The 24,645-nt window shown below is 35.3% G+C and overlaps 2 protein-coding genes across 7 annotated transcripts; both read left to right on the forward strand.

Annotated features, from left to right (window-relative positions):
• The first annotated feature begins 2,914 nt into the window (after nucleotides 1-2,914).
• On the forward strand, nucleotides 2,915-10,388 carry LOC111370731. Of its 5 annotated transcripts, none has more exons than XM_022992582.1 (4): nucleotides 2,915-2,936; nucleotides 4,473-4,841; nucleotides 5,427-6,573; nucleotides 6,922-10,388. In XM_022992582.1, the coding sequence occupies exons 2-4, from the start codon at nucleotides 4,705-4,707 to the stop codon at nucleotides 9,943-9,945; spliced, it is 4,308 nt and encodes a 1,435-aa protein (XP_022848350.1). In that variant the 5' UTR covers nucleotides 2,915-2,936; nucleotides 4,473-4,704; the 3' UTR covers nucleotides 9,946-10,388. The 5 variants fall into 5 exon arrangements, with proteins under 5 accessions (XP_022848350.1, XP_022848351.1, XP_022848347.1 ...); XM_022992583.1 differs by lacking the exon at nucleotides 2,915-2,936 and adding an exon at nucleotides 3,270-3,290; XM_022992579.1 differs by lacking the exon at nucleotides 2,915-2,936 and adding an exon at nucleotides 3,356-3,538.
• Nucleotides 10,389-13,333: 2,945 nt separating this feature from the next.
• On the forward strand, nucleotides 13,334-17,127 carry LOC111370732 (WPP domain-interacting protein 1-like). 2 transcript variants are annotated; one of them, XM_022992585.1, is made up of 3 exons: nucleotides 13,334-13,543; nucleotides 14,521-14,665; nucleotides 16,344-17,127. In XM_022992585.1, exons 1-3 carry the CDS (start codon nucleotides 13,532-13,534, stop codon nucleotides 16,913-16,915), a joined length of 729 nt encoding a protein of 242 aa, XP_022848353.1. In that variant the 5' UTR covers nucleotides 13,334-13,531; the 3' UTR covers nucleotides 16,916-17,127. The 2 variants fall into 2 exon arrangements, with proteins under 2 accessions (XP_022848353.1, XP_022848352.1); XM_022992584.1 differs by lacking the exon at nucleotides 13,334-13,543 and having other exon boundaries at nucleotides 13,550-14,665.
• Nucleotides 17,128-24,645: the final 7,518 nt, after the last annotated feature.

Genomic DNA, 24,645 nt, shown 5'->3' on the forward strand with positions numbered 1-24,645 from the left:
CTCAAATTCACTTTCTTAACTACTGATCTTGTAAAGTTCACTATAAATGGCATTTCTCTTATTTTCTTTTAATTCTAGATATATTTATTAGAAAGAATGATCTACAAGTAATCTAATACCTATGACATGACATATCAATTGATTGATCGATAAATTTAAGGTGAGTCTCAACTCTCAAAATTTGAATTAAATTTGCTACCCATCAATGAATTGATATGTCATTTTACTGGCACTTAACATAAACTAAACATCAATATTTAGCCCTTGTTTGAACCCTATTATGGGGAAAATGCATTTTTGAATATTGTATTGATGAAAAATGTGTAATTATAAAATAAAGAAAAATTTTGAATTTATATGTAATGTTATTTTATTAAAGAATGCATGATTAAAAGGATGTCAAAACATTGTTTAAGAATACATTTTTTCCCAATGAGTAGGACTCAAACAAGGGCTTAGTAAATCATTTTCTAGTATTTATTATATTTTATTTAAGAAAATTGAACACGATCGATACTATTATCTCAAGTTTATACATATCAAACATACGGTACACATTTTAGAAGATTATAAAAACACATTAATATATCGACCTAATAAACAACTTTACTAGCAAACTTTAGACATATCGAGTAAATGTACAAGAATATTGTACAAATTAACATAATTTATATTCTTTGTTAATTCTATACAATATTGTCCTTCAAAACTTATCAAACATATTGCTGACCTCCAATTTGGTGAGTTTGAACGTTGACGGGATTTTATTCATTGTGTCTCTTCACAAGGGCGAATCTAGTATCGAAGTTCAACTAGGGCGGAACTTCACCACTGATAGTCTACTATTGACCATTGACAATCAACTAACGTAATAGCTTGATCGTTTATTAAAATTTGATTAAATAATGCATTAAAACGTAAAAAAATATATACATATCAAAATATAATTCAATACAACCCAATGTTTCTCAATTAATTTTTTTTCATTTATCCTAATTTCCTAAACATAAATTCCCAAATCAATAATCATAATTCATAAAACATAAGTTACTTATCATAAATCACAATTCTCCGTAATAACTCACAATTTACAGACAACATTCATTATTCAACAAGTCAACACCATATTCTTCTGATTCTAGAAAAAAAAACAACAAAGAGAAAGAGAGTAAGAGAAATGCACTCACCAGTCACTAATCGAAGGCTGCTCAAGGCTCGAGCTCAAAGATTATGACTTTCTGAGACTAGAATGGCAGTTGGCAGAACACGCCTTTGGCTGTGCCAACGACTCCTCCTCGCGGCCTTGTCCTTGTCACTTGGCGTTCGCATCGCCAATCGGTAGCAGCAGTGCTGCCTCTGCTTCGAACGAAAATTATAGAATGGAGAAGGGAGGAAAAGGGTTTGCGCCTCCTTTGCGTTTTAGCTTCAGAGAATTAGAGATAGTATGGATTGAATTTGAATGGAATCGATTTGGTCATTTCATTCGGAGTCTTGAACCATTTGTTGTTGATTTGGGCATTTGGGGGAAAAATTGGGCATAATGTTTTTAAACAAAAAAGAGGCCCAATGTGTCAATTATTATCAACCCAAACAAAAAATAAAATAAAATAAATAAATAAATAATAAAAATTGGGTCATCTCTTCCTTTTCATCTTCCTCAGCTCTGTAACTACCATCTCCCATCTATTGACTGTTACCCAGCGGTGCTAAACATTCCGATGGAGCCAGCACGCGCGGCAGCTCCCCCTCGCCGTGTGCTGGCTCTGCCACTGCTCCTCCAAATAAAAAAATTTCCGATCATGTGATTTGGACATTAAAATGTCTTTGACAATCGCACCCTTAGTCTAATACTATTGTTCAAGCGTGCAAATAACTTATGGGTAGACGAACCGATCTATTGACGTTCGATTTTTGCCTAATAAAACTATTCCTTATCCGAACCCCAAAATAAAATAAAATAATAATAATAGTTTCAGTGAACCAACTAATATAAAGAGTTAATAGACGGTACCACATAGATGGTATTATGATAAATTAAACATTATTGTTTGCATTCAAAATATATTATTTTGCATAATTAATCGCATAACAAAATGTGGAAGTTGAATATGGGTTTAACCTGAATATTAAAAGATATGGTAAATCATATTCTTTAAAATAAAAATGCAAATAATCTACCAAACAGATCACGATGTTCTCTACCTAATAAAATCTACTATAAATTTTAAATCTAGGCCCTGTTTGACCCACATCCTTAAAAAAAATATATATATATATACATTCTTAAATAGTGATTTGATATCAATTCAATCACACATTTTTCAATAAAATAATATTACAAGCAAATTAAAAACTTTTTATTTTATTTTTTAACCACGCATTTTCTATCGATATACAATTCAAAAATGCATTCGTATGAAAATAATCTAGCTCAAACAAGGGTTTATACTAAATATTTTATAAGGCATATTCTAGTGTTCACATGGTATTAGACAATATGATTAATATTTTCACTTATTTCTATTTCTTAACATTGTTTAGTAAAATTAATTTCTTTGTCAATGCGTCATAAATACCAATTTATTATATAATGAAAAATGAAGCTTGATAAGCTTTTTAACGAAAAGAAACTTTACCAAACAGAGCGCTAGACAAGAAAGCATAAATGAAGAGTTACTTAAGCTAAAACAACAGATTAATATTAATTAATCCATTTGAACAATCGACCATGGTTGTCATTGTCAACACACCAAAAGGATTCTTGTCGTTTAGGCTTTAGGGTTACAGTCTCCCGTAATTTCAGAAAAAGGCGGGGCTAAAAATGACAATTCACAACTGATGGAAAAAATATCAAGAATAAAGAAAGCTGGAAATGCATTTTTTTGCAAATGCAGAGCACGCTGTAGGGTTACTACAGGCTAGGACAGCCCTGTAGGGTGATACGCCCATATCTCTCTCTCTCTCTCAATATAGATTTTTTTGTTGTCCATGAGTTTTTTTACAGGGATTTTGATAATTATTTTTTGATCATTAGAGATAAAGTGATGCTATTTGTTAGAGAATAATTCAAAAATGACGATTATAATAGTGAAATAACGATCAAAAATTGATTATAATTAACTTTTTAACTGTAACAAACAAGTTGTAAGTAAAATTCTTGAATATTTCTCTATCTCACGCATATTCACAGATGGGGAGTTGAATAAAGAGGAGTCTAATGGTGCAAAACTCCCTTTTTTTTTCTTTTTTTTTTTTGGGGGGAGAGAAGAAACTGATGCCTCTTTTGATGTGTGAGTGGGACTGTGAGTGGTGCCGTAATTGCTGTTTTCTCTTGTTACTGTACAGAAACTGATACATACATTTTACATACAATCATATATTTTTCTATCTCAGTTTCTCTCTCTTATTGCTTTGAGCTATTTTCTTTGTTTTTTCTTGCTCTATCACTGTTATTCCTCTGAAGTCTTTTAAGCATACGATCTGTGTGTTTCCTCTTCATTTTTCCTACTAGGAATATATATAGATTCAAATCTAACAGGTCTGTAGCTGATTTTATTCTAGGAATTTCTTTGATCTTTAAGGGTGGTTTCTTTATTTTTTTGCCTTCAAAAATCAGTGTTATGGGCTTTTCTTGGATTTTTATGCCTCTCTTTGTTCTCTTCATAAGATTTTGCGATGGTGGGTGTATTTGTTTATCGATTTTAAGCTGGGCTGTGTGTATTAATAAAGTTTTACCCCCAACTATTTTTTTGTGATCTTATGATCTATATTTCACTTAATTCTTGGCGTTTCTCTTCAAGTAGTTTTTGACAGAGTTTCGTTTATAGTCTTTCCTTCTGTATCATAGGAAAAAAAATCTGATCTATACATTGAAACTAGATTTTGCTTTATTCGTGACTACCATTCACACGGACTGACCATAGATTTGATTTCGGAGTCTGGATTCTTTACATTTCTTCTGAATCTTTTTCCACCGTGTAAAATATTTCACCGATTATTCTGATTTTGAGCCAGTCCGCACCATATGCATGTGTATCGGTGAGATTTCTTTGTGGGTTCATTCTGGGAATCTTTTTGATTCATCAGCTCGTCAACATATCATCTTGATTTTGCTCTCTTTGAGTTTGATTTTTCAATTGCGCAAGGTTCAGTTGTTTCCCGTCTTAAAAAGCTTAAGCAAATCTGTCTGCTTTCTCATGGTTCGCCCACATAAAATAACGATTCACGAGGGTCGATCCTTGCTTGTAGCCTTCTTTCTTTGCCAAATTTTGGTTCTTTCCTTGCTCAATCAGACTCTTCGAGAGAACTCTATTCATATATTAGATGCTTCAAGTTTACACCTTCCAAGCACATAAAATAACGTTCTTAAGAGGAGTCTAGAATCTTCTATTGCCCTTTGTATTTTGTGTGTCTGTGTTTTTTCCCCGGAGTTCCTGATCTAATGTTTTGGTATTCTTCTCTCTTCTTTGCAGGGTTGATGGATGGTTGAAGAAAAGGTACAATATTTAGGTGGGGTTGTTTGATTTTGATCTTAAGAGGTGGTATTAGTGGTGGTGGGGTTGGGGACCTTTGTTGAGAGAGGCCTTAGGCTACTGTTATGCTGAAGGGTAAGTATGATGAGATAAGGCCTTGTTTTGGAGATAAAATAAGTTCTTGTGACTGTTTCCTAGACAGCACAAGAAGGAAGAAAAAGGCTGTTGGCAGATGTTATCCATTGAAAACCCTCCACCAGATCCCCAGTGTCCTTGTGAAATCTCACAACTGAACAGCAGTGACAGTCATGAGAGGCCTTCTGATAATAAGCAGCAGCTTGGGTTAGATCTGTCCAGATTCTCCATAAGGTAATAATAAATGAGTGAAATTTTCATCTTTCTTAAATCTTCAAGTTTTTCACTTCATGTCACGCTATTTCTTGATTATTTCTTTGTTGGCCAGATCCCAGTTGCATATTTCTGATTTTGATTCATCCAAGTATGGGTTTGCCATCAAGCTTCATGTTTTTGTTTGTTTTTTTTAAATTAATTTTGGCCTAATGACCTTATTTTTAGCAGGTTTTTGGTCTTCATCTGGTCTTCCATGTCTTATAAAGTTGTTCTTCCAATTTTATTCATGACCACCGTTAGATGGTCAATTTTGACCGGCTATTCTTGGGTAATTAATAGCGGTCATTTCATGTTCCTCCCACTGGGAATCCAAATTCTTGCATATCTGTTTGTGATTAAATCCTCAGTCAAAAGCTGCCATTTTTCTGGGGTAGTCTTATCCTCATTGTACAGTTCATTTGCTAAAACAGGTGCTTAGCAGGATGGTTTTGTGACATTTGTAATTCATTTTATGCATTGGTGTTTCAATTGTCCCATTATTTTGTCCTGAATTTGTTGTTTATGTGATCTTATTAATATATCTCGATCTTAAATTTACTGCAGGGATTATGTTTTCAAAACCCGGAGCAAGGATATCAAGACTAATTGGCCATTTTCTCCGAAAAATTTGCAGCTTTGTTTGAAACATGGCGTGACCAATCTGTTGCCACCTTTTCAGTCTCTCGATTATGCAAGATACTCATCAACTGAAAAATGTGATGTTGGAAGCGTTACCAGTGACAAAGAAAGTATAAGCAATCCCGATGGGAAGCTCTCCTGTTCAAGTGATCATGCTGCGTCTGTCTCTTATAACAATATTGGGCATGGCCATAAGCTAAGTGCGGACTGTGGAGATATTAATGAAACTGGATCTCCAGAAGAGAGAGAATTTCCGTCAACCATAACGAGTCATTCCTGTTCTGAAAGAGATACAGTTCCCACGATACAAAGCACTTGTTTGGAAGCAGAAGGGAAAAAATTCGCAGGTCCTTTGACCGAGAAGCCAGTATCATCCAACAAGAGCGAAAATACGATCAAAGAAACTGTAAAGAAGTGCAGATTGATTGTGAAATTGAGCAACATTGCTGACCTAAGGTTGCAAGAAGATACGGGTGCAAACACTTCAGTGGTGTCAGAAACAATGGCTTCAAAAGTGTGCCCAGTATGCAAGAGCTTTTCATCTTCGTCTAACACCACTTTAAATGCCCACATTGATCAATGTCTTTCTGGGGAGTCAGCGATCAAGTGCACAGAAAATCCTAAGGTGATTAAGCATAGAATAAAGCCAAAAAAGTCAAGATTGATAGTAGATGTATATGCAACGGCCAAACACTTTACATTGGAGGATCTTGACAGAAGAAATGGTACAAACTGGGCCTCAAACATGGGTTTTCCAGCTCCAAATATGGAGATGTCTGTTGAAGAGAAGGATGAGACACCATCGCCTACTGATGTTGAGGACATCAATGATGATGCTGCAGTCTACATTGACTCCAATGGCACAAAACTTCGTATTCTATCAAAGTTCAATGTTCTGCAATCAAACTCAAATGCTGATGATGATTGTAGACCAAGGAAACTTGAGAAACGAGATAAAGAAAGCAAATTTTCATCGAGTAAGAAAAGAAATCTCATTAAGAAACACAAGCTCATGAAATGTGCTCCCCATGGCCAAAATAGCTGCTTTCCGAGGCACAATCAATGTCACGAGGTGTGTTACTTCAACTTCTTTACAACTTGTTTTTGACGGTGGCTGATTGCTTGTTTGCAATCAAATTTTTTTCAGCTTTGCCATTTACGGCATTTGTTCAGCTTTTGGATCTTCAGGATGTGTACCTTCGAAAGCACAAGATTTGGCACTAAATAGTTAGAATTAAGTCGTGTAATATATACCATATATTGATTAATTGGTGACTTTCCGTTGACGACTCGCATTTTCTTTCTTTCTTTCCCAGTTTTCTATCTAGCACAAAGGGTTCGTTTTCTGATTTTTGGTATTCTGTTGATATAATGTATATCATCTTGGGCAAAATGTGAATTAACCATGGATTGTTAACAGATTGACGATAGGGAACAAAGAAACATTTCTCCTGAAGAAAGTTGTGAGAAAGACGGATTCCTGACACAACCCTTGGAAACTCGTGATCAGATGAAACTAAATAATTTTGGGATGATGAGACAGTGGGTAGGCTCCAAGCGAACCGGTCTAATGAAAAAGATCAACGGTGGAAATCAGCATTCAGATAAAGCTGTTACCAAGGACTTGAGAGTAAAAAGCCATCAGTCTTCACTAGCTGACCCTTTTCTGAAGAGAACTAGTAGTTTGAGTTCGGCAATTTTATCTGATCAGAATCCACAATCACCTCCTGAAAGCAGCAAAAGACAGGAGAATTTGTCTCTTTTATCACATGATGGATGCAAGGATCCTTCTTCGAGAAAGAGGGCAGAAATTTCCTTGGCAGATTCTCAAAGCTGTCACAACGAAAAGAAGAAACGTCTTATGTTATCTAAGTGCAGCGTGAAGCAGTTGAGGAAAGATAGCCCATCCGTTCTTTATCGTACAATGGATCCTCCAAATTGTAGAGTGAATCATGTACCACCTCAGAGTAACAAGAGAAAAGAGGTGCTCAATCCTGCTAAAGATTCACGTAGTTCTTTTATCAACTCAAGATCGTCCCAACATCATGCATATTCATCTGGGGGTAAGAAATTTTCATCTTTAAGGAATATTTCCCTGGATCATGCATTCTCATCTAGAGGCAGAAAATTTTCGTCTTTGAGGAAGAATGAGTTGTCTGTCAGCGAAGCTTCTATTCCTGATCAGTATAGGAAAAAATTGAGGAGAAAATTTTTGGACCTGAAGAAGCCTTGGGTGCATTACATGTCAGGATCAGATGAAGAAGCCCTGGCACCCCAATCCACAATTGTTAGGCGACATCACATGGTAGATCAATGTAAAAATTCTACTCAGTTAGAACCAACTGATGAGCTATTTGTTGATGGAACTAGGGTCTTGAAAATTCGAAAGAAGAGAGAGGCACTTATGGTCTGTAGGAAGGAGGAAACCAGGCCTTTGAAAAGATCACAGCACTCTAGCCAGGTTGGGAAGAAGATTGATTCTTTTACTAGTGAAAGTGTTCCACCTCTTACACCCGATGACATGAAATCTTCTGGAAAAGAGGTTGAGATTTCGGACGACATTGTGTGTGAGCCAATCCCTGACATGGCTGATGGGGGAACTTTTATGGTTTTTAGCAAATCATTGGATCCTGCATTCCCTGTGCTTGCGGGTACTTCTAATGTGCAAGGTCTGTCACAGCAGTATCTTGAAGCAAACAAGGAACCTTTTCTAGATAAGCCAATATTGGGAGGTGAAGAGATGTTTTGTGGGGATGAAGTGGGGAAACTTATCATCACTCACAATGTCCACACGGTGGCAGAGTTGGATACTAATGAAGAACCAGGAAATTACTTTGAGGATGTTGATCCGATACCTATTCCTGGACCACCTGGATCCTTTTTGCCTAGTCCTGGGCATATGGGCTCAGAAGATCTTCATGGAAATTCATCATTAACTACCTGCAGGGTTCAATCTTCTGAAGATGAGCATGAATTAATTGATATGGATTCATCAGATTCTCCTGTTTCTGCCGTCTCAGCTATATGCAACTCCATCGCTACAAGATCTTATTCTGTATCCTTGGAGAAGTCTTTAGAACCTGATCATGGTGTTCAACCTGAGACTAGATCTAGCTTCTCCCGTGCTAGCATTGATCCTGTGGTTGAAAGTTCCAGTCCTTTTGAGCAGGCAGCAAGTGCAGGAGAAGGAAACCTCAACCTGGATCAGTCAAGGACTGATTTGATGTTTGCCGAATCGAGTCCTCCCAGATTCAAAAACAGTCGGCCATGCTGTTGCTCTAGGAAGGAGGGAGCTTTATCGGGTGTTGCTTTAAACAATCAAGAATCACAACTTTCACGGAGGAGAACTATGTCTTCACTTGCACTTCCTGCCGTAGAAAAGCAAATGGGTGGTTTTGCAAAGAGAACGTGTGAAAGTCTCAACTCGAGGTCAGAAATATTCTCTATGAGCAAGTCAAGTTCAGAACCCGAAGAAAATATTGCAAAATCATCCGCAGGGCATATGCCTATGCAGTTTATAAATTCTGAGGTTAAGTCCCCAACCTGTGATGATTACGAGTCTGCTACACCTTCTATTTCTACTCCCGTTCTTAGACTCATGGGAAAAAACTTGGTGGTAAACAAAGACAAAGATGTGTGTGCTGAAACAGGGCCTGCCCCCTCAAGTATCATGAATGACCATGTACATCCATTATCTAGGGTTGATAATGGTGTAACGTCTAAGAAGATTCACAATGAGGACCATTCATTGCGTCATCATACGGTTTCTCAAGTTCCCATCACCTTTGACCATTTGCATTTTGATGTCAGTTCGTCAAATGGTTCTGTAAACCACAGCAATCGCCGGACACAACTATTGTCTCCTCGTCCATTGATGCCCATGCTTTCAAATAAGAATATTGGTTGGAGTTTCCCATCATCGATGGGGTGTCGTGAATGCAAGGGCGGGTGCAACTTGACCCATGAACAAGTGGGATCCAGGATTAGAGTGGGTACTCCAATAACCGATGATAACGAGAAAGTGCGTACTTCTTCTGTCACCAATCAGAGTGTAGATCCTTGCTGCAGGGCCAGAACAGAAATAATTGTTATTGATGATGCACCAGAGAGTGAAGCTGTTTCCGTAATTAAATCAACATGTAATGAGGGAAATACGAAAGTTGGGGGATCCACAGTTGGGATTCTGGCATCAATGGGAGATTCAAGGCATCTGAATCCTCTATATCATCATCTACCACAGGGATACTCTTTGTGTCGTGGATCTCCAATTGTTCAGAGTGCAAGTTTTCAAGTGCCAACCTCCAAGGTAACGAGTGCAAGTCCAGTTAAATGGAATGGCACCCCTGGGGGTTCAAGTGCATTGCATTCAAATTCGATAACAGCTTCATCAACCTGCAAAGATCACGTTAGTTCTACGCTGTATTCTTCCCCTCACTTTTCATGATCAACAGGTATTACTTGGCAGGGGTCACTGCACGTACTGGGATTTGCATCGAGAATATTCTGGGACATCTCTACGTGTTCCCGGCCAAATGACTGCCAAAACATGGGTGCTCAAAGTCGAATCAAATGACATACATAAAATATAGTCTGACAAAGGAGAACAAGCATAAGTTGCGCAGATGAGTTTTAAATTTAGTTTCCCTTGTTAACCTTTCTACTTATACTTCAATATAGAAGCACTGTAAGTATGATAGTTTTAAAACCGTTTTTAAGGCTTTTTTCTTATATAAGCGCAAAAACTTACCTGGAGGCTTCAACAACGAGTTACCATTATGCTTGGAAATTTGATTTCTTAGCGACTTAAAGCTTAGAAACCTCGGCATTTAGAATTGTCGTTGAGCTTGTCTTTATAGATAATGAACTTGGGATTAGCATTCTTCTTTACAGGTTGACATTTGCATGAGATAATGCCTGTTACCTGTTGCATGCTGCATGCATAGATTTTCTTGATATGTTTAGCATTCACTCATTTTAGCATCATCACATGCATGTTTGCGCAGCTGTCGAGACATAAGAACAGTAACCTTTATCGGCATTTCTTCCTTCTTTCTTCTTGGAATCCATATTGATGAATTGCATTCTGTTATTGCATGTAATGAAATGGATGCCAATCAACATATAAATTTTCCTTAGGATAGTCGAGTGTCCTTGTGATATGTTTTTATAGCTCGTTATGAACTTGAGTTTTGTCAAATCCTGGTTAAATATATATATATATATATCTTTTAATGAGCTTTAAATTTATTGGAATAATGAATGGTGGTGGACTAGTGGTTGAATGTGGCCTAAAGAGAAGGTGAAACGACGCTTTGCCTTTGCATGAAATATAGCCGTTACGACATATTATTCGACTTGGTACCATCAAAATTTGTGGGTGTGTGTGAGAGAGAGAGAGAGAGAGAGAGAGTGTGTGTGTCTCGTGGAAAAGATGCGTATAAGACACCAAAAGATGGCCGATTGACATTTGACCGTTAGTTGGCACCATCTAACACCTCCTTTTCTTAAAAAAAAAAAAAAAAAAAAAAAAAAAAAAAAAAAAAAAAAAAAAATTAGTATAATAATAATAATTTAGTTGACGTGGTTTGCAAGTTATTGCGTCAGTTCAAAAGTTTATCCAATGCACATTCAAAGCGTTTGTTTCTCATTCTTTCTCCATTAAAATAAAAAATGTGATCGTTATCTATCACATCAAGCCACCAAATTTGAATTTCTATCTCTTGTGTGAGGTCGATAATGATTATATTTTTCATTATCATTTTTAAATATTCTGTGATACTTTTTCTCTATTCTTGATATTTTTGTATCTCGTCAGATATTTTTGTTATGCATAATACTATTTATGTTTAGTGATATTAAATATTAGTTAACGGGACACTAATATTCATTGTCTACTGTTTATTAAAATAATAGTAAATATTTTTAACACCAATCAATACCTACTTTTTGAAAAAAAATAAATAATAATAATAATAAAAAACTAATATTGCTAGCTTTACTTTAAGCATTAGTCTATATGGTATCAAGATTCATTGGCTACTACTGATTAACATGAATAAGTTACAATTTTTAATCAATTACAAGTAATGTATCCAACGTCATATACATTGATGTTCATGGACAGATTCGAGTTTGAATTCAAGATCGGGTTAATACGTCAAAAAAAAAAAATTTACTCATTAAAAATCTGTTTTTACAAAATAAAAAAAAATTACCCTAAAAAAAATTTAATTGGACCAGACAGCCCAGCAAGTCCCCTCCTAAATCTGTCAATCAACACTCAGATTATTCTTTTGGTAATCAAAATATCAATGTTGCCCACATGTTTTCATATTTTAGTGCTTTTTTGTTCTGATTTTTCTGCTCAAAAAATTATTTTTTTAATCGTTATTTTCTTAAATCAATCATCATTTTTGACTTCTTTTTTCACAGATGAGATTCACTTTTTTTTTCTAACTATTAAAAATCAATTCTTATAATTACTATTGAACAAGCCATCAATTCCATCTCCTTCGTATTATTTGGTCACTTATTGTGGACGGTGAACTTTAATATTACCTAAATTGATGCTAAGTAATAATAAAGTTACGTAGCATTATGTCCCTCAGGGCATAATTCAGTGGTGCAAAGGACAGAAGTGAGGTTATCTTACGCCTTGCTGACAGCCGTAGTATGGGGGTTCGATTCTTGAGACATGTAATTGGACTCATTGTAGGTGCATTGTACAGGCAGCTCTTGTTCCTTAACCTGTTGGGACATATTTCACGATTTACCTTCCTCTCAAAACTTTAGAGACGAGACGGTGGAAGTTCTTAAGGCTGGGGTTTAACTTTTTTTTTTTAAGTTACGTAGCATTATTCTATATATCTATCCTAGTCAGTAGTCACGTATTGAAATAAATGCTGATGGAACGTGTATGGTGAAGTTTGAAAAATGCTCCAAAATGGGCCATCCTTTGTCCCTTCCCATTGTTATGCTATCTTTTCAACAGAACCTGAACATTAAAATAATCAATACTTCTTGTCACTGTTTGATGAAAGGCAAACCTGTAATATTTCATAATTTTGGTAATTACCCCACTACTATTGTAATTGTGAAGTCACACCCTTACTTTATTTTGTATATTTCTAGCATCCCACAAAAATAGAAAGAAAGAAAGAAAATGTTATTCCCTACTTTGTGTACACGATGCATTTTGATAGATGATTATGTTGAATGTGTGACCTTGGGCCCGGTCCACTGGATTCATCTTGGCCCCTTTTACTCCCCATTTCAAAATCTTAGCCAAATCCATGCACTCCTATCTTTTGTACTCATTCTATCCCATTCCGATAGTTGAATTGCTCATTGAAGTGCAAACGGTCAATGAATATTTTTTGGACTGATGATCTTTGCACCAAATAGTGTGTTTTAGTGTGTAGATAATGCTAGAGTGGACGAGGAGTTAGCCACTTATCTTGTCGAATTTCGAGGTGAACGGTAAGGAACTAGAGTGAAGAGTTGAAATTTTCGAGGCGGACGGAGTTTTCTTGTATGGTAGGGCCTCCAATAGTCATGATTTTCCTAGTCAAAATACAGAACAAAATCATACTAGGAAATAAATTTTCCTATCATAAATTAAATTTATTTTGAAATCTTGCAAAATAAAAGAGAGTAAACAAAATCAAAGTAGTTTGATGTTAAAATATTTTAAATTGATTATATTAATTAGATATTATTATTCTTATCACTTGACTCGCTACTTCGACTCGCCAACTCGGATCCCATGTGTTTCCCGTCTTCCATTTCTGTCCTCGTGGGCCCCTTCATCTCCACAACTGTCCACGTTCGGTTCTGCATAATCCATACAATTAACCAATTATCGCAGCAATTAATCTTCAAAAATCAAAAACCAGTCAAATCAACAAATTTTACAGGTTTAATGAAGAATATGTAAGGATAATTCTATGTGTACATGTAAATTTCCAAATCCACCCATCATCTAGGCTACTGTTTTCTTCACACTACTTCTCAAAATTCAACGCTCATTTATGGAGCCCAAGGTACGCTCAATTCCTCTATTTTTTTAATAGCATTTATTTTTGTCGTTTTCCAGTTCATTATTGAAGAAATTAATTCCGTGAATTGGGATTTGATATCACCGGAAAGTAATTCATTTTCCTCTGGAGAATTTTCTTTATATTCGAGTATCTCATGAGCTGGAATGATGGTTACTTGGTCTCGATTTTGATCTGAATATTTAGCTCGAAGGGTTTACACAATTAAATTTGCTGAATTTTGACGGTTAATGGATTTGGAAAGAAAATTATAGGTGCTTGCACCCCTGGAAGTTAATAAAGCAATTGCTACCATAGCTGCCTCTGAAAGAAAGAGTATTAGTGATGTGAAAAAAAGGTTCATAGCAGTGGGTATTGCGTGGTGAAAAATAATGAGTTATCTTTCTGAAAAGGAATTGAAGTTAGATAATCAATAAATTTGCCTCCTTTGGAGGTGCAACAGGAAGTATCTCCTTCCCCTTTACTGAGGAAAGAGCGTGTCTTGAAGACATGGAGAAGGATCAAGAAGGAAGTAAATAAGGGTGCTGATAATTGTGTTGATACTGGCAGGATAACGACACTGGTTTTTGGTATTCAGTGTCGAATTCCTGTAAAGGATGCAATTTTTTACTGAGAGGAAGCAAAATAATGAGGGGTCTGTGTCACCTGTAAGTGGGGGTTTTAGTGATTCTGGGTCAATGATTGGTCCAACCTTTACTGATTTTGAATGGATTCTCAAAATTGCAATAATCAAATTAGCAAGTCATCCACAGCATCCAGCACACCATGGATAAGGTACGAGCTTCCTGTTGTTGCATGAGTTCTGCTCAATAAGAGCCAGACAGGTGAATCGAAGTGGAAGAAAGGAAATGGTCAGTTTGAGACTGTTAAGATGGCTAGGAAAGCAGGTCAAAATCGAGAAGAAAAACTCTCATTCCAGCCTGGAATCTGACTCTCGAACCTCCAATTTTGCAATTATGCAGGCAAATGACTCTGCAAGTAACAGAGTTCAAAGTGGAGAGTCGTTGAATTATGATGGAGAAAACTATGATGAACTTCATGCCGGTGTTGATCCTCTAGTTGAACATATTTATACACTCCAATCAGCACAAGAAGCACTAGGAAAAGGTCTATTCGTTTTCTTAAATTGCACAATTTGATAATTATCCTAGTTTGAATAGTTATTACTTTTATATCCTGTACTTTGTGATCTTCTACAGGTAGATAAGAGCACATCTCTGGTAATAGGTACAAATGGCTAATGAAAAGCTTCATCCCCTTCTCTTCTTCTTCTTCTTCTTCTTCTTCTTATTATTATTTATTTATTTATTTAAATTTTTTTTTGTGCTTAAAATTATTATAATGCTTCTTTTGTTAGTCTAGTTATTCCCTGAATGTACATTAATATTAATATCAACTCACACAAACGCGCATGCATATTCCAAAAACTTTGTTCACATTTATAACCTTTTGGCGATGGTTGTGCTCCACAATATGGGAGATTAAGCCTGAGTCAAATCATGTGTTTAAGTAATATGCTTTTAAATTGGTCAAATTGACATGTGTTCTTGTATTAGAAATATAATATAGAGGTTGAAGTTATTGCATTTTTTTCTATATTCGGGGAAGGGTGTGTCTTTTGATCTATATGACTGTGATCCCCAAGGGTGAAAAGAAAGAAGGCCAAGGCTCTTGGTTGGGGACCATGATACAGATGACCAAAAGCATTCTCTTTGGATCATTTAAAGCAGACTAACATTGCTGGTTGCCAATAATCAGAATATTTGTATTTCTTCCTTTTGAGGTGTTCAAAGATGCTGTATGTATACATTTGTACTTTTGTAACTCTTACATCCCGAGATAACAAGTCAAGTAAAACTAGAAGAAAAATGTACTGAAAATCAAGAGGAAGTAGAAGGTAATTTAGAATTTTTTGCTGCAGTATATGGCGTTCAATCTAGAGCAGAACCGACTGAAAAACTTTACTTCTTTGAGTATACAAGAGAACTATTTAGTCTGGAAATTACTACAACTGTAAATATAGCGCCATAGCCTTTATCAACACAGTGAACAAATTTGGAAGAACATTGATATTGTTGAGTTTTTTTTTTTTTTTTTTTTGGTCCAACTTGGGCGGCAGAATTTATTACATGATTTGGAAACTCTTCTGAGTTACTACGCCAACACTAGAATGTGTCTGAGTATTTCAGCCAGCTGCAAACTTTTCTACTGTTTCTTGTTGACTCATCAAGTTTCTTAGGTCTTACCCTTTAGACTTTTTGCCTATCACGTAAGTAAAAATGTACACCTGAAAAGTAAAATCTGAAGACTATAATAAATGTGCAATCCTTGGATTAAATATTTGCCATCACTTAATTGGTGAATGTAAGTCATTGCTTGTCGAATGTTACAATTTTTATTTTGTATCGAGCATTTCTAACATGAAGAGGGGACACTGTCAGTGCCATTGTTGCTGCATTGGTTTCTAATTGGACATCTTCATAACTTTTTTCATAGCACAGTTGCACATGCCTTTTTCCTTTGTTTCTGTAGCTTTGTCTGTGTAGTTTTATTTTGGTGGTTCAGGATTTGAAATCAGAATATGCAAGACATGTATTAAGTAGTGCATTTTACTTCATTTACCATGACTTTTGAAAATCTTTGCATCCTGTGGAGAAACTAGTTGCTACTTTTGTTCGCATGATATAGATTAGTGGAGTTCCTTTACAATGTTTCAAGATTGATTGTGTGTTCATTTTCATTCTTGATATGTCTTTTGCTAAAATGTGTTGGTATATCTCTGCAGAGGTACTGAAGTTTCGGGAAGTTGGAATTTTATTAGATGTTTCAGTTGATGGTGCAGTTCAGGACTCACCTTCGGAGCTCATTTCCATCGATCTGAAACTCCAGGATACTAGCTCCTCCAAGCAAATACAATCTGACAAGAATATGCATAGTTCTTTCTATTCCTTGCACTCTGAGGCTATAGAAGCAGTGAACAGAAAATACATGGGAACAGAACTTGAGGACCTCTTTAGGCTGAAAATTGAAGCTGAAGTTGAATATTTGGCAATATCAAGAACTACCCAAAAGTATAGAGGTGCTGTGAAGGATAAAATATCTCTGGCTTCAGAGCAATTCCTGAAGCTGAACAGGCTTGAGAATACAAAAAACAAGGCCTCAATGCTTGAAAAAGAAGCCGAGAAGTTGGTGAATTCTTGTGAAGATATTGCAAGTGCTGAAAAGACATTGAAACTGCAGATGAGGCTATGCAAGTACGCCTCATATTTCTTAATACAGTTAGTAATATTGTTACTCATCCTGGGATTCTTTATTTTCGATATTTCTCCAAATTATGATGGGGTTGTTCCCACTTAGTTCTAAGAAGAGTTTCTGGGTCGTTCTTTTCTCTTTCATTAGTTTATAATGTTCTAAATCTAGTGTGAGTATTTACTAGTTCTTTCCAGAGGTAGATTACAGATCAAACATGAGCGTTGGCTGTTTTTATTAGTTAATTTACATGGTAGCTGGTTGTGCAGTACTGGTTTGCTAAACTCAATTTTGAATTCTATAATTATTTTTTGTGGGTCTCATTTGCACTAGGGTGAATATAATATTGAGAATAACTCGAATTGGTTGATTATTCGGGCATAAAAAATGTCTGTATGCACGAGTGGTAGATATTTAGTTCGATGGTAGAGTTATTGCACGTGACGGAGCGATGGTTCCCTAGGAGAATTAGAAATGTCTCTCTGCTTATATGCAATGATATATTAGTAGGCATTGTAATATTCTACATGCATTTTCGAGATTCAATTTGGCTTTGTATGACTTGCATGCCAGACAAAAGTGTAAAATTTCTTTGCAAGTCCCTCCTTGATTCAATTGTTGATTGCGTGTTATGTCGAGACATTGAGTTGATAAATCTTTCGGAGTCTAAGCTATTAGTTTTGATCTTGGTACTTGCCGTGGCTCGAGTTTTGGCCTTCAAACTCGACCTTCAGTAGCATAAGTTGGTGGTTTGTACATCATTAAATATTATGGCTGACTATAGTAAATCTTGTCTTGTTTGATCTAATTGAAATATATCTAAATTTTTAGGATTTTGCTGTGTGTACAAGGAAGGGTTTCACATAACCCCTCCAGAAGTAGGTGGGCCCCACCTCGTAAAAAATTCAACCCCCAATTGTGGGTTCCGTGAACTCCCTCCCTGTACACACGGCAAAATCCAAATTTTTATTACAAACTTGACTTGTCTTTTGCATTGACTGGCTTGATTTACCACATCCATTGTCTTGGGAAGTGTAACAACTCTTATTTGTAGCTTTATTTTCTCCATAATCTTGCTTAATTTCACCAAGGTGTTACAATGTATATAATTCTAATAGAAATAAGGGTCTATTTAACGGGAGGTTTTACTTATGCTTCTTGTAAAAAAAATTTCTAAGAAAACTACTTTAAGCAAACTTCTTCTAAAAGTTATATTACTCAAATAAAATGCTTTTAAAAAAATTATCTAAACATGTTCAAAAGTAATTTTAAAAGTCAAAAGCCCGGCCAAATGGGCTATGTATAGAAAGTCAAAAGCATAGGTTTGCTTTAGCTCTTGTTTGGCTCTCATTAATTTTCATTCTATTATATTTCATTTTTTTCTTCTATTTTCAACTACACAGTCTTCCATAAAATAATATTACACGTCAATTGAAATTTTTTAATTTTTTTTTTCAATCACTCATTTTTCTTTTTTTAAATACTATTTCACTCATTTTCATTTCCACAAAATTGAGGCCAAACGGGGCTTAGTCACAATGATGTGTAGAAAGTAGTTGGGATTTCTCTATTCACTTACTTCCAACCTCCGATTCTACAGTACTCAACATCAACTTCACACACACACATGTCAAATATTAGTATGCATCAATAAATGAGACGTTCTAAGACTTGCTTCAAGAGTATACACGAATTGAAAATTATTTATTAGCTATTTATACCGACGAAAGCTCGAGCAAACACACGTACCATGTGTGTGTCACATGTACCGATTTGTAAGTTAATGAATTAGAAGAAAGCCAACATAGTTTCAAAGAAATGAATTTGCATTATACTTTTCATAAAGAAGTTTCAACTTTATATGGTTTCATATTTAAAATTAACGCAAAGAGGATGCATTGAGACCTTTTCCAACGACCCCACACGTAGATGAATTATATGTGGAATGTACTCCCAATTCCACACCTGGCATAATTATAATGCCCTTGTTTGAGCCCCATTTTTGGGGAGAAAATGAATTTTTGAATAGTGTATTGATAGGAAATGTGTGGTTAAAAAATAAGTAAAAGTTTTTAATTTTCGTGTAATATTATTTTATTGAAGAACGTGTGGTTGAAATGATGTCAAAATACTGTTTAAAAATGTATTTCTTCGGAAAGAATGTGACTCGACAAGGGCAATAACTCATAATGAGAAATTATAAAATGTACGTTTCTTAAGAAACTTTTTTCACTTTTTATTAAAACATCAATATATCAATTATTTTTGAAGAGATGACAAGCATGATGAACAAAATGTCCCCAAGACTTAAGTTGACAAGGGTATTATGTGTTAGCAGCCTCTATACGCTCATGAAAGACAATATCGAGAACCATGGTCCCATGATTGAATCGACCTAAATCAAAAACATTAGCAAGAAGCAAAAATCTGCATCGATTAACAAGATCTTAGCTAATAAGCTAATTATAAGTCAAAAGTATCAAGAATCAAGTTCAATTGACTGAAGGAAATTACAAGAACAAGATGCATAACCTTAATTATTCACTACAAGTTAAGACTCTATACCAGCTTCATCTTTAGATGGAGGAACCTCATTGAGATCGAAATCGAGCACTCTCCAGCATATATTGCTAGCTTCACTTTCTTTAGCTTCATCTGCCAATTGGACAATGGGATTGGAAATTTCGTCGACCCAAATCTTGATATTTTTGTGGGTTGATCTATAGCCACCCAGTTCTTGGTGTGTTGTGAAGGACTTGTCACAAGTATTGAAACGGTACTTATCAGGCTGCAGTGCCAACTTTGAACTACCATTTCGTACCAGTTCCAAATCACTCAATTTCACCCTTTTCCTTCTCTTCTTGTTCTTGATTGTCACATTCCCATAATTAGTCTCTAAATACATCTTCTTGTCATCTAAGCAATCATTATGCTCGAATTCTATTATGGGTTTTTCAAGGATATGCCCAGTTCTTGAATCACCTATCTCTGTGATACTTTTCACCTGTAAATATTCAAGATTTTCAAAGTTGGAGGAGCTCAATTCCTCAACTATTTGCTTCTTCGATTTAGAAATAATAATGTCGTCAACCTTTTGCCTATTTATTAGGGTACTTTCGAATGGACCCCCATGAGCAAGCATCATAAGATCATTAACAGCATCCCACAATTGATCATCCTCCAAGCTTGAAATCTCTGAGATTGATGCCACCGTCACCCTGCGGCCTCTCTTGGCAGTCACTGACCAACCCTTCAATGATTTTGTCAAATCAACCTGATCATCTATTTTTTGAATTTCAGCATCAGATGAAGAAGATGACTGCGAGCTGTTTCTTGCCATTGCAGGGGGCTGAATTCCCCTCCAATCCCTCTCTGGATGGCACCTCATGTGCCCAAACAGTGATTTCTGTGAAGGAAAATCTTTACCACAAATTTTACAACTTTGTTTCTTATTGTTTCCCTCGAACTTCTTCTTCACAAAATCAATAACTCTATCCTCATCTTCAGGCAGATACCGCTTTTTCTTGTACTTGACGGATTTATGGGCTTTGAGCTTCTTGTTGAAAACCAGATCTTTGTTGGCTTGAAAGTGAATTCTCGTGTGACCTCCTAAAGCTTTACCTGAACTAAACACTTTGTCACAAAACCGACAAACCCTTTTATTATTATACATCTGATCCTTCTCTTGAAAGCCATAATTCTGATCTTCCTTAGTTCTTTCCTCTTCATTTTTTGAAATTTTCAACTTAATCCACATATTCTCTTCTCCAAAAAGAGGCCCGCATACCTGGGATTTGTGATCATTATTCTTGATTGACTGTGACTGAATATCTTGATCATCCACCATTGAGAAGAACACAAGAACAACCCCACCTCGGCTGAGGGCGTGTTTTCCACTGCAGTGTGTGTATATATTATAAAAGAAAAAGGGAAAGGTGGCAAATGAACTGCGGAGTAGTTGCGAGACAGTGATGGCTGAAATTTGCTGAGAGAAAAATACTAGAAATGGCTCAAAAGAAAATTCTGAAGAACTGAACAAACAGAAATAACCCTAAACAAAACACAAATAGAAAGAGACGTGAAACGAATTTGTAGCAGATTTTATATATCAAAGACTTAGAGAAGATGAACACAGTTTCCCAGCTGAAAAAAGATTACTCTATGACGATTCTTCTGTCTAGGAAAAAAGCTCATATATGTGCGTATAATGCATGTCATCCACAAGACGCGTTTACATTGAGAGCCCACGTCAAGATCAGTGACGAGAATGAAGAAAAAGGAAATAAGAAAAGAAAAATAAAAACAGAAATGAAAGGGCAATTTCTTAACTGCTGTGTGGAAATTGACTGTCACGTTCTTCTACCCATTCACCTTTTTTGGAATCTATCTCCAAAGATATGCATGAACCCATAAAAAAAGTTAGTGTTGACCCTGGAAAATGAACTTCCATGGGGACAACAAAGAGCGATTCGCTCGTGACCAATCCCGACGATGGTGGTTGTGGCCACAAACACTCTGGCGATCAAGTAAGTGATTGTAATTGTTCACAATTGATTCCGGTAGCTTTATGTTATCTCAAGGGAGAGGAGAAATTGTTGTTACTAAAAATAATGAAGTTACCATACAAAGGCTTAGAGCGCAAGTATTTATAGAGAAAAAGGTGGAAGAACCCTTAGATGGAGAACAAGTGACATCATATGGTGGTCCGAAGTGTCTCTTTATAAACGTCCATCTATCACTTTGTAGGTGGACAAACCTTTATAGCCTGTTTGGAAGAGATTTTTTACACAAAAAAATTGATTTTTTGACCGTTATTTCAGTCATAATTTTTGACTTCTTCTCTCACAAGTGGACCCACTTTTCTTCTAACGGTCAAAAAATCGATTCTCAAAATCCCTCCCAAACCCGACCTTAATTTTTCTGGATTCGAATTGACACATTGCGTCTACTGCAGAAATATTACAACCATCATTCATAAGATTTTATTTTTGGATAGATGCTCGCTAAAAGATATGTATCTTATGCCGAAGCATGGACTCTAACCAACAAGCCTATGTTCTAGGCGATGCGGCTCGGCTTTGTTTATGCCGATGCTATCCAATTCGGATTCTTGCCTCGCTTTATGCTGGTACACTGCTTAGGCACTTCGGTGCCTCAAAGCGTTGCTTGTGTTGGTGACCTGGCGAATCGCTACAAGAAGTGTAAATGTTGGGATTGTAGGTAAAAAAAAATAAAAAAAATAAATTCCTTTTTCCTTTCTAATTTGACTAATAAACAAGCATCACAATATTTGTTAGGACTTTTTGTCAATTTTTTATTGCAAATAATATTTTCTCTCTCTTATGTGTGCATTCAGAAAGGATGTTTTATACCACTGGAAGTCTTAGCGCTGTTTGACGGGAGTTAAATCAAGATTTTAATTTAAATTAAAGTAAAGAATCAAGTTTAACCACATATTTCACAATTCATGAACTTTAATTAAAATCTACTAAAAATCTGATTTTAATATCCACCAAATAAGGGCTTAAAGAATTAAGGGCATGTTTGACTTGGATTCATCTTTTGCTAACTAATTTACTTAGTGTTTGAAAATTAATTTATATAAAAATTCTTCTTCCGAAAGTGTATATAGAGAAAGCTATATTGGACCAACTTTCTTTATAACCTTTTCTAAGTAGAAAAACACTTTTATAAATTTCAGTCAGAGTTTAAAGCAACTTTAGGTCTCAAAATCTCCATTTCACTTCTCAAAATACATGCCAAATGAAGCTTTAAAGTTATGATGCTCTTCTCAATCCCATGCCTTCTATATAATTTTCCTAAAAGGATATTAACATTTTGGATAATTTATTTATTTAAAAAAAAAATCAAATTGAAGACTACAATATTCAAAAGGGCAGTGAATTTTTTGGTCAACAAAGTCCAACCTTTTACATCAAAATCGCTCTTTGCATTTAATTATTTCTTTAATTGTATTAATTACCATAATTAAATACGTTTCCAATCAATGAGAGCTTTAAAATAGGAGAGAAAAAATAGAATGTAATGAAATATAATATAATTGTTTTCATAAGAATATTTTATTATTATTAATAATATATATATATATATAACAAGACACATCAAATAGGGGTATATTAGAAAACTTAGAAATCAATTATACTCTAAACAAAGAAAGTTGTTTATAATTTGGATGAGAAAGGAAAGCAAGTTTATTTTTATGGGACGAAAGATGCTCTTTAATGTTTACCTTCCCTTGCTAGCCATCACACATCCTGGAGATCTTTTTACCTCATAAAGGGGAAAACTTAAGGACAAGATTCTACGATAATTTTTTCTATCGGTTTATGACCCCTAGATATCAAAGGCGTCGTTGACTCGGAGTGTTGACCCTTTGGCTTTTTCGACGATGCGAACGTATTTAAGTAATTATCGTTCTTTAAATCGTATGAAATGCGATTTTCATTTTTCCTCTGTATTTGTCATTAATAATGGAATCATTACAAATTGTATGCCCCCGCTAGTTATTCTTAGGGTATGTTTGATAACCCTTTTTTTACCATAGAAAATGGGATTCTAATTTCAATTCCCACTTTTTCCTTGTTTGATTGCCAAAAATTTCCTAGCAATTGGTTTTCTTGCCTCCCCTCCCACGCGCCTCTTTTCCTTGTTTTGGTTGAATTGGTTTTCCCACCATTTTGGTGGAAATTAATTTTCTAGCTTATTATTACTTTTTTTAAAAAATTTTGGCAATGAAAACAAATTTTAAAAACAATTGTAAAAGAGAATATTTCTTAAATTGACAATTTTCATGTAAAATAAAGCCAAACAAATATCAAAAGATAGATGATTTTTTTAAATTTTTTTTTTTTTTGCAATGGAAATAAAGTTCATCCCCAATACGAGTAAAATCTATCCCTTTAATTAACAATTTTCATGTAAAACAAAGACAAACGAACACAAAAAAAAACACTTTTATTTCAATGAATTTCACATGAAAAATTATACCAATCAAACACAATAATTTACAATTCTTAGGAAAACAATTTTTACGCAATTCAACTTCCTGAAATTCATTTTCTTTCCATCCAAATTCCATCTCTGCAATCAAACGATCCCTTAGAGTAACTTTCATCCGTTGAGCGATGACCCTTCCACTCGACACCGTCTGATGTCAGAGTTCCTACATAGTGAATATGATGAGTCAATACATAAATTTTCCTTCCTTTTCTTTTGCCACACTTCACTTGAAGAGAATGAAGAGACAACGAAAACAATGTTGTTATATTTAATCGGTAGTGTATGGAGTGAAATCGGGTTCTCATATACTGTATTTGTGTTTTAGACATTGGATTCACACTTACCGTATTTGACAGCTGCTTACCGTATTTGACAGCTGCTCACCGTATTTGGCAGTGCAACTTACCGTATTTGGCAGAGAATTAAACACAGAATTTCCACAACTAATTATTTTCATACAATAACTTTAGATAACATAGAATTTGGTATTTGTTTTCATATAATTTGCACAAACACAATTTCGAAAAAATTTAGATAAATTTTTTCTTAATTTATTGTTCACAAATTACTTAGATACAGACTATTATCTAAATCACTACTTGAATAAGAATGACAAATTATATTATTTGCAGAAACATAAAAGCAGTATAAATTTTAGAAAGCTAAATAAAATTTGAAAGCGTGTAAATCTGCAAATAATTGAAGCACAGATACTCAAACTGGAAGCATATATATTTGAAAATAAACTTTTAACCCCGAGGCCTGTGTACACACAGTTTCCTTAAGACAAATTCGCCCCCTCATCGTAGTGCTAGAGG

The sequence above is a fragment of the Olea europaea genome, chromosome 21 (assembly GCF_002742605.1).
Source record: "Olea europaea var. sylvestris chromosome 21, O_europaea_v1, whole genome shotgun sequence".
In the NCBI taxonomy this organism is placed as follows: domain Eukaryota; kingdom Viridiplantae; phylum Streptophyta; class Magnoliopsida; order Lamiales; family Oleaceae; genus Olea; species Olea europaea.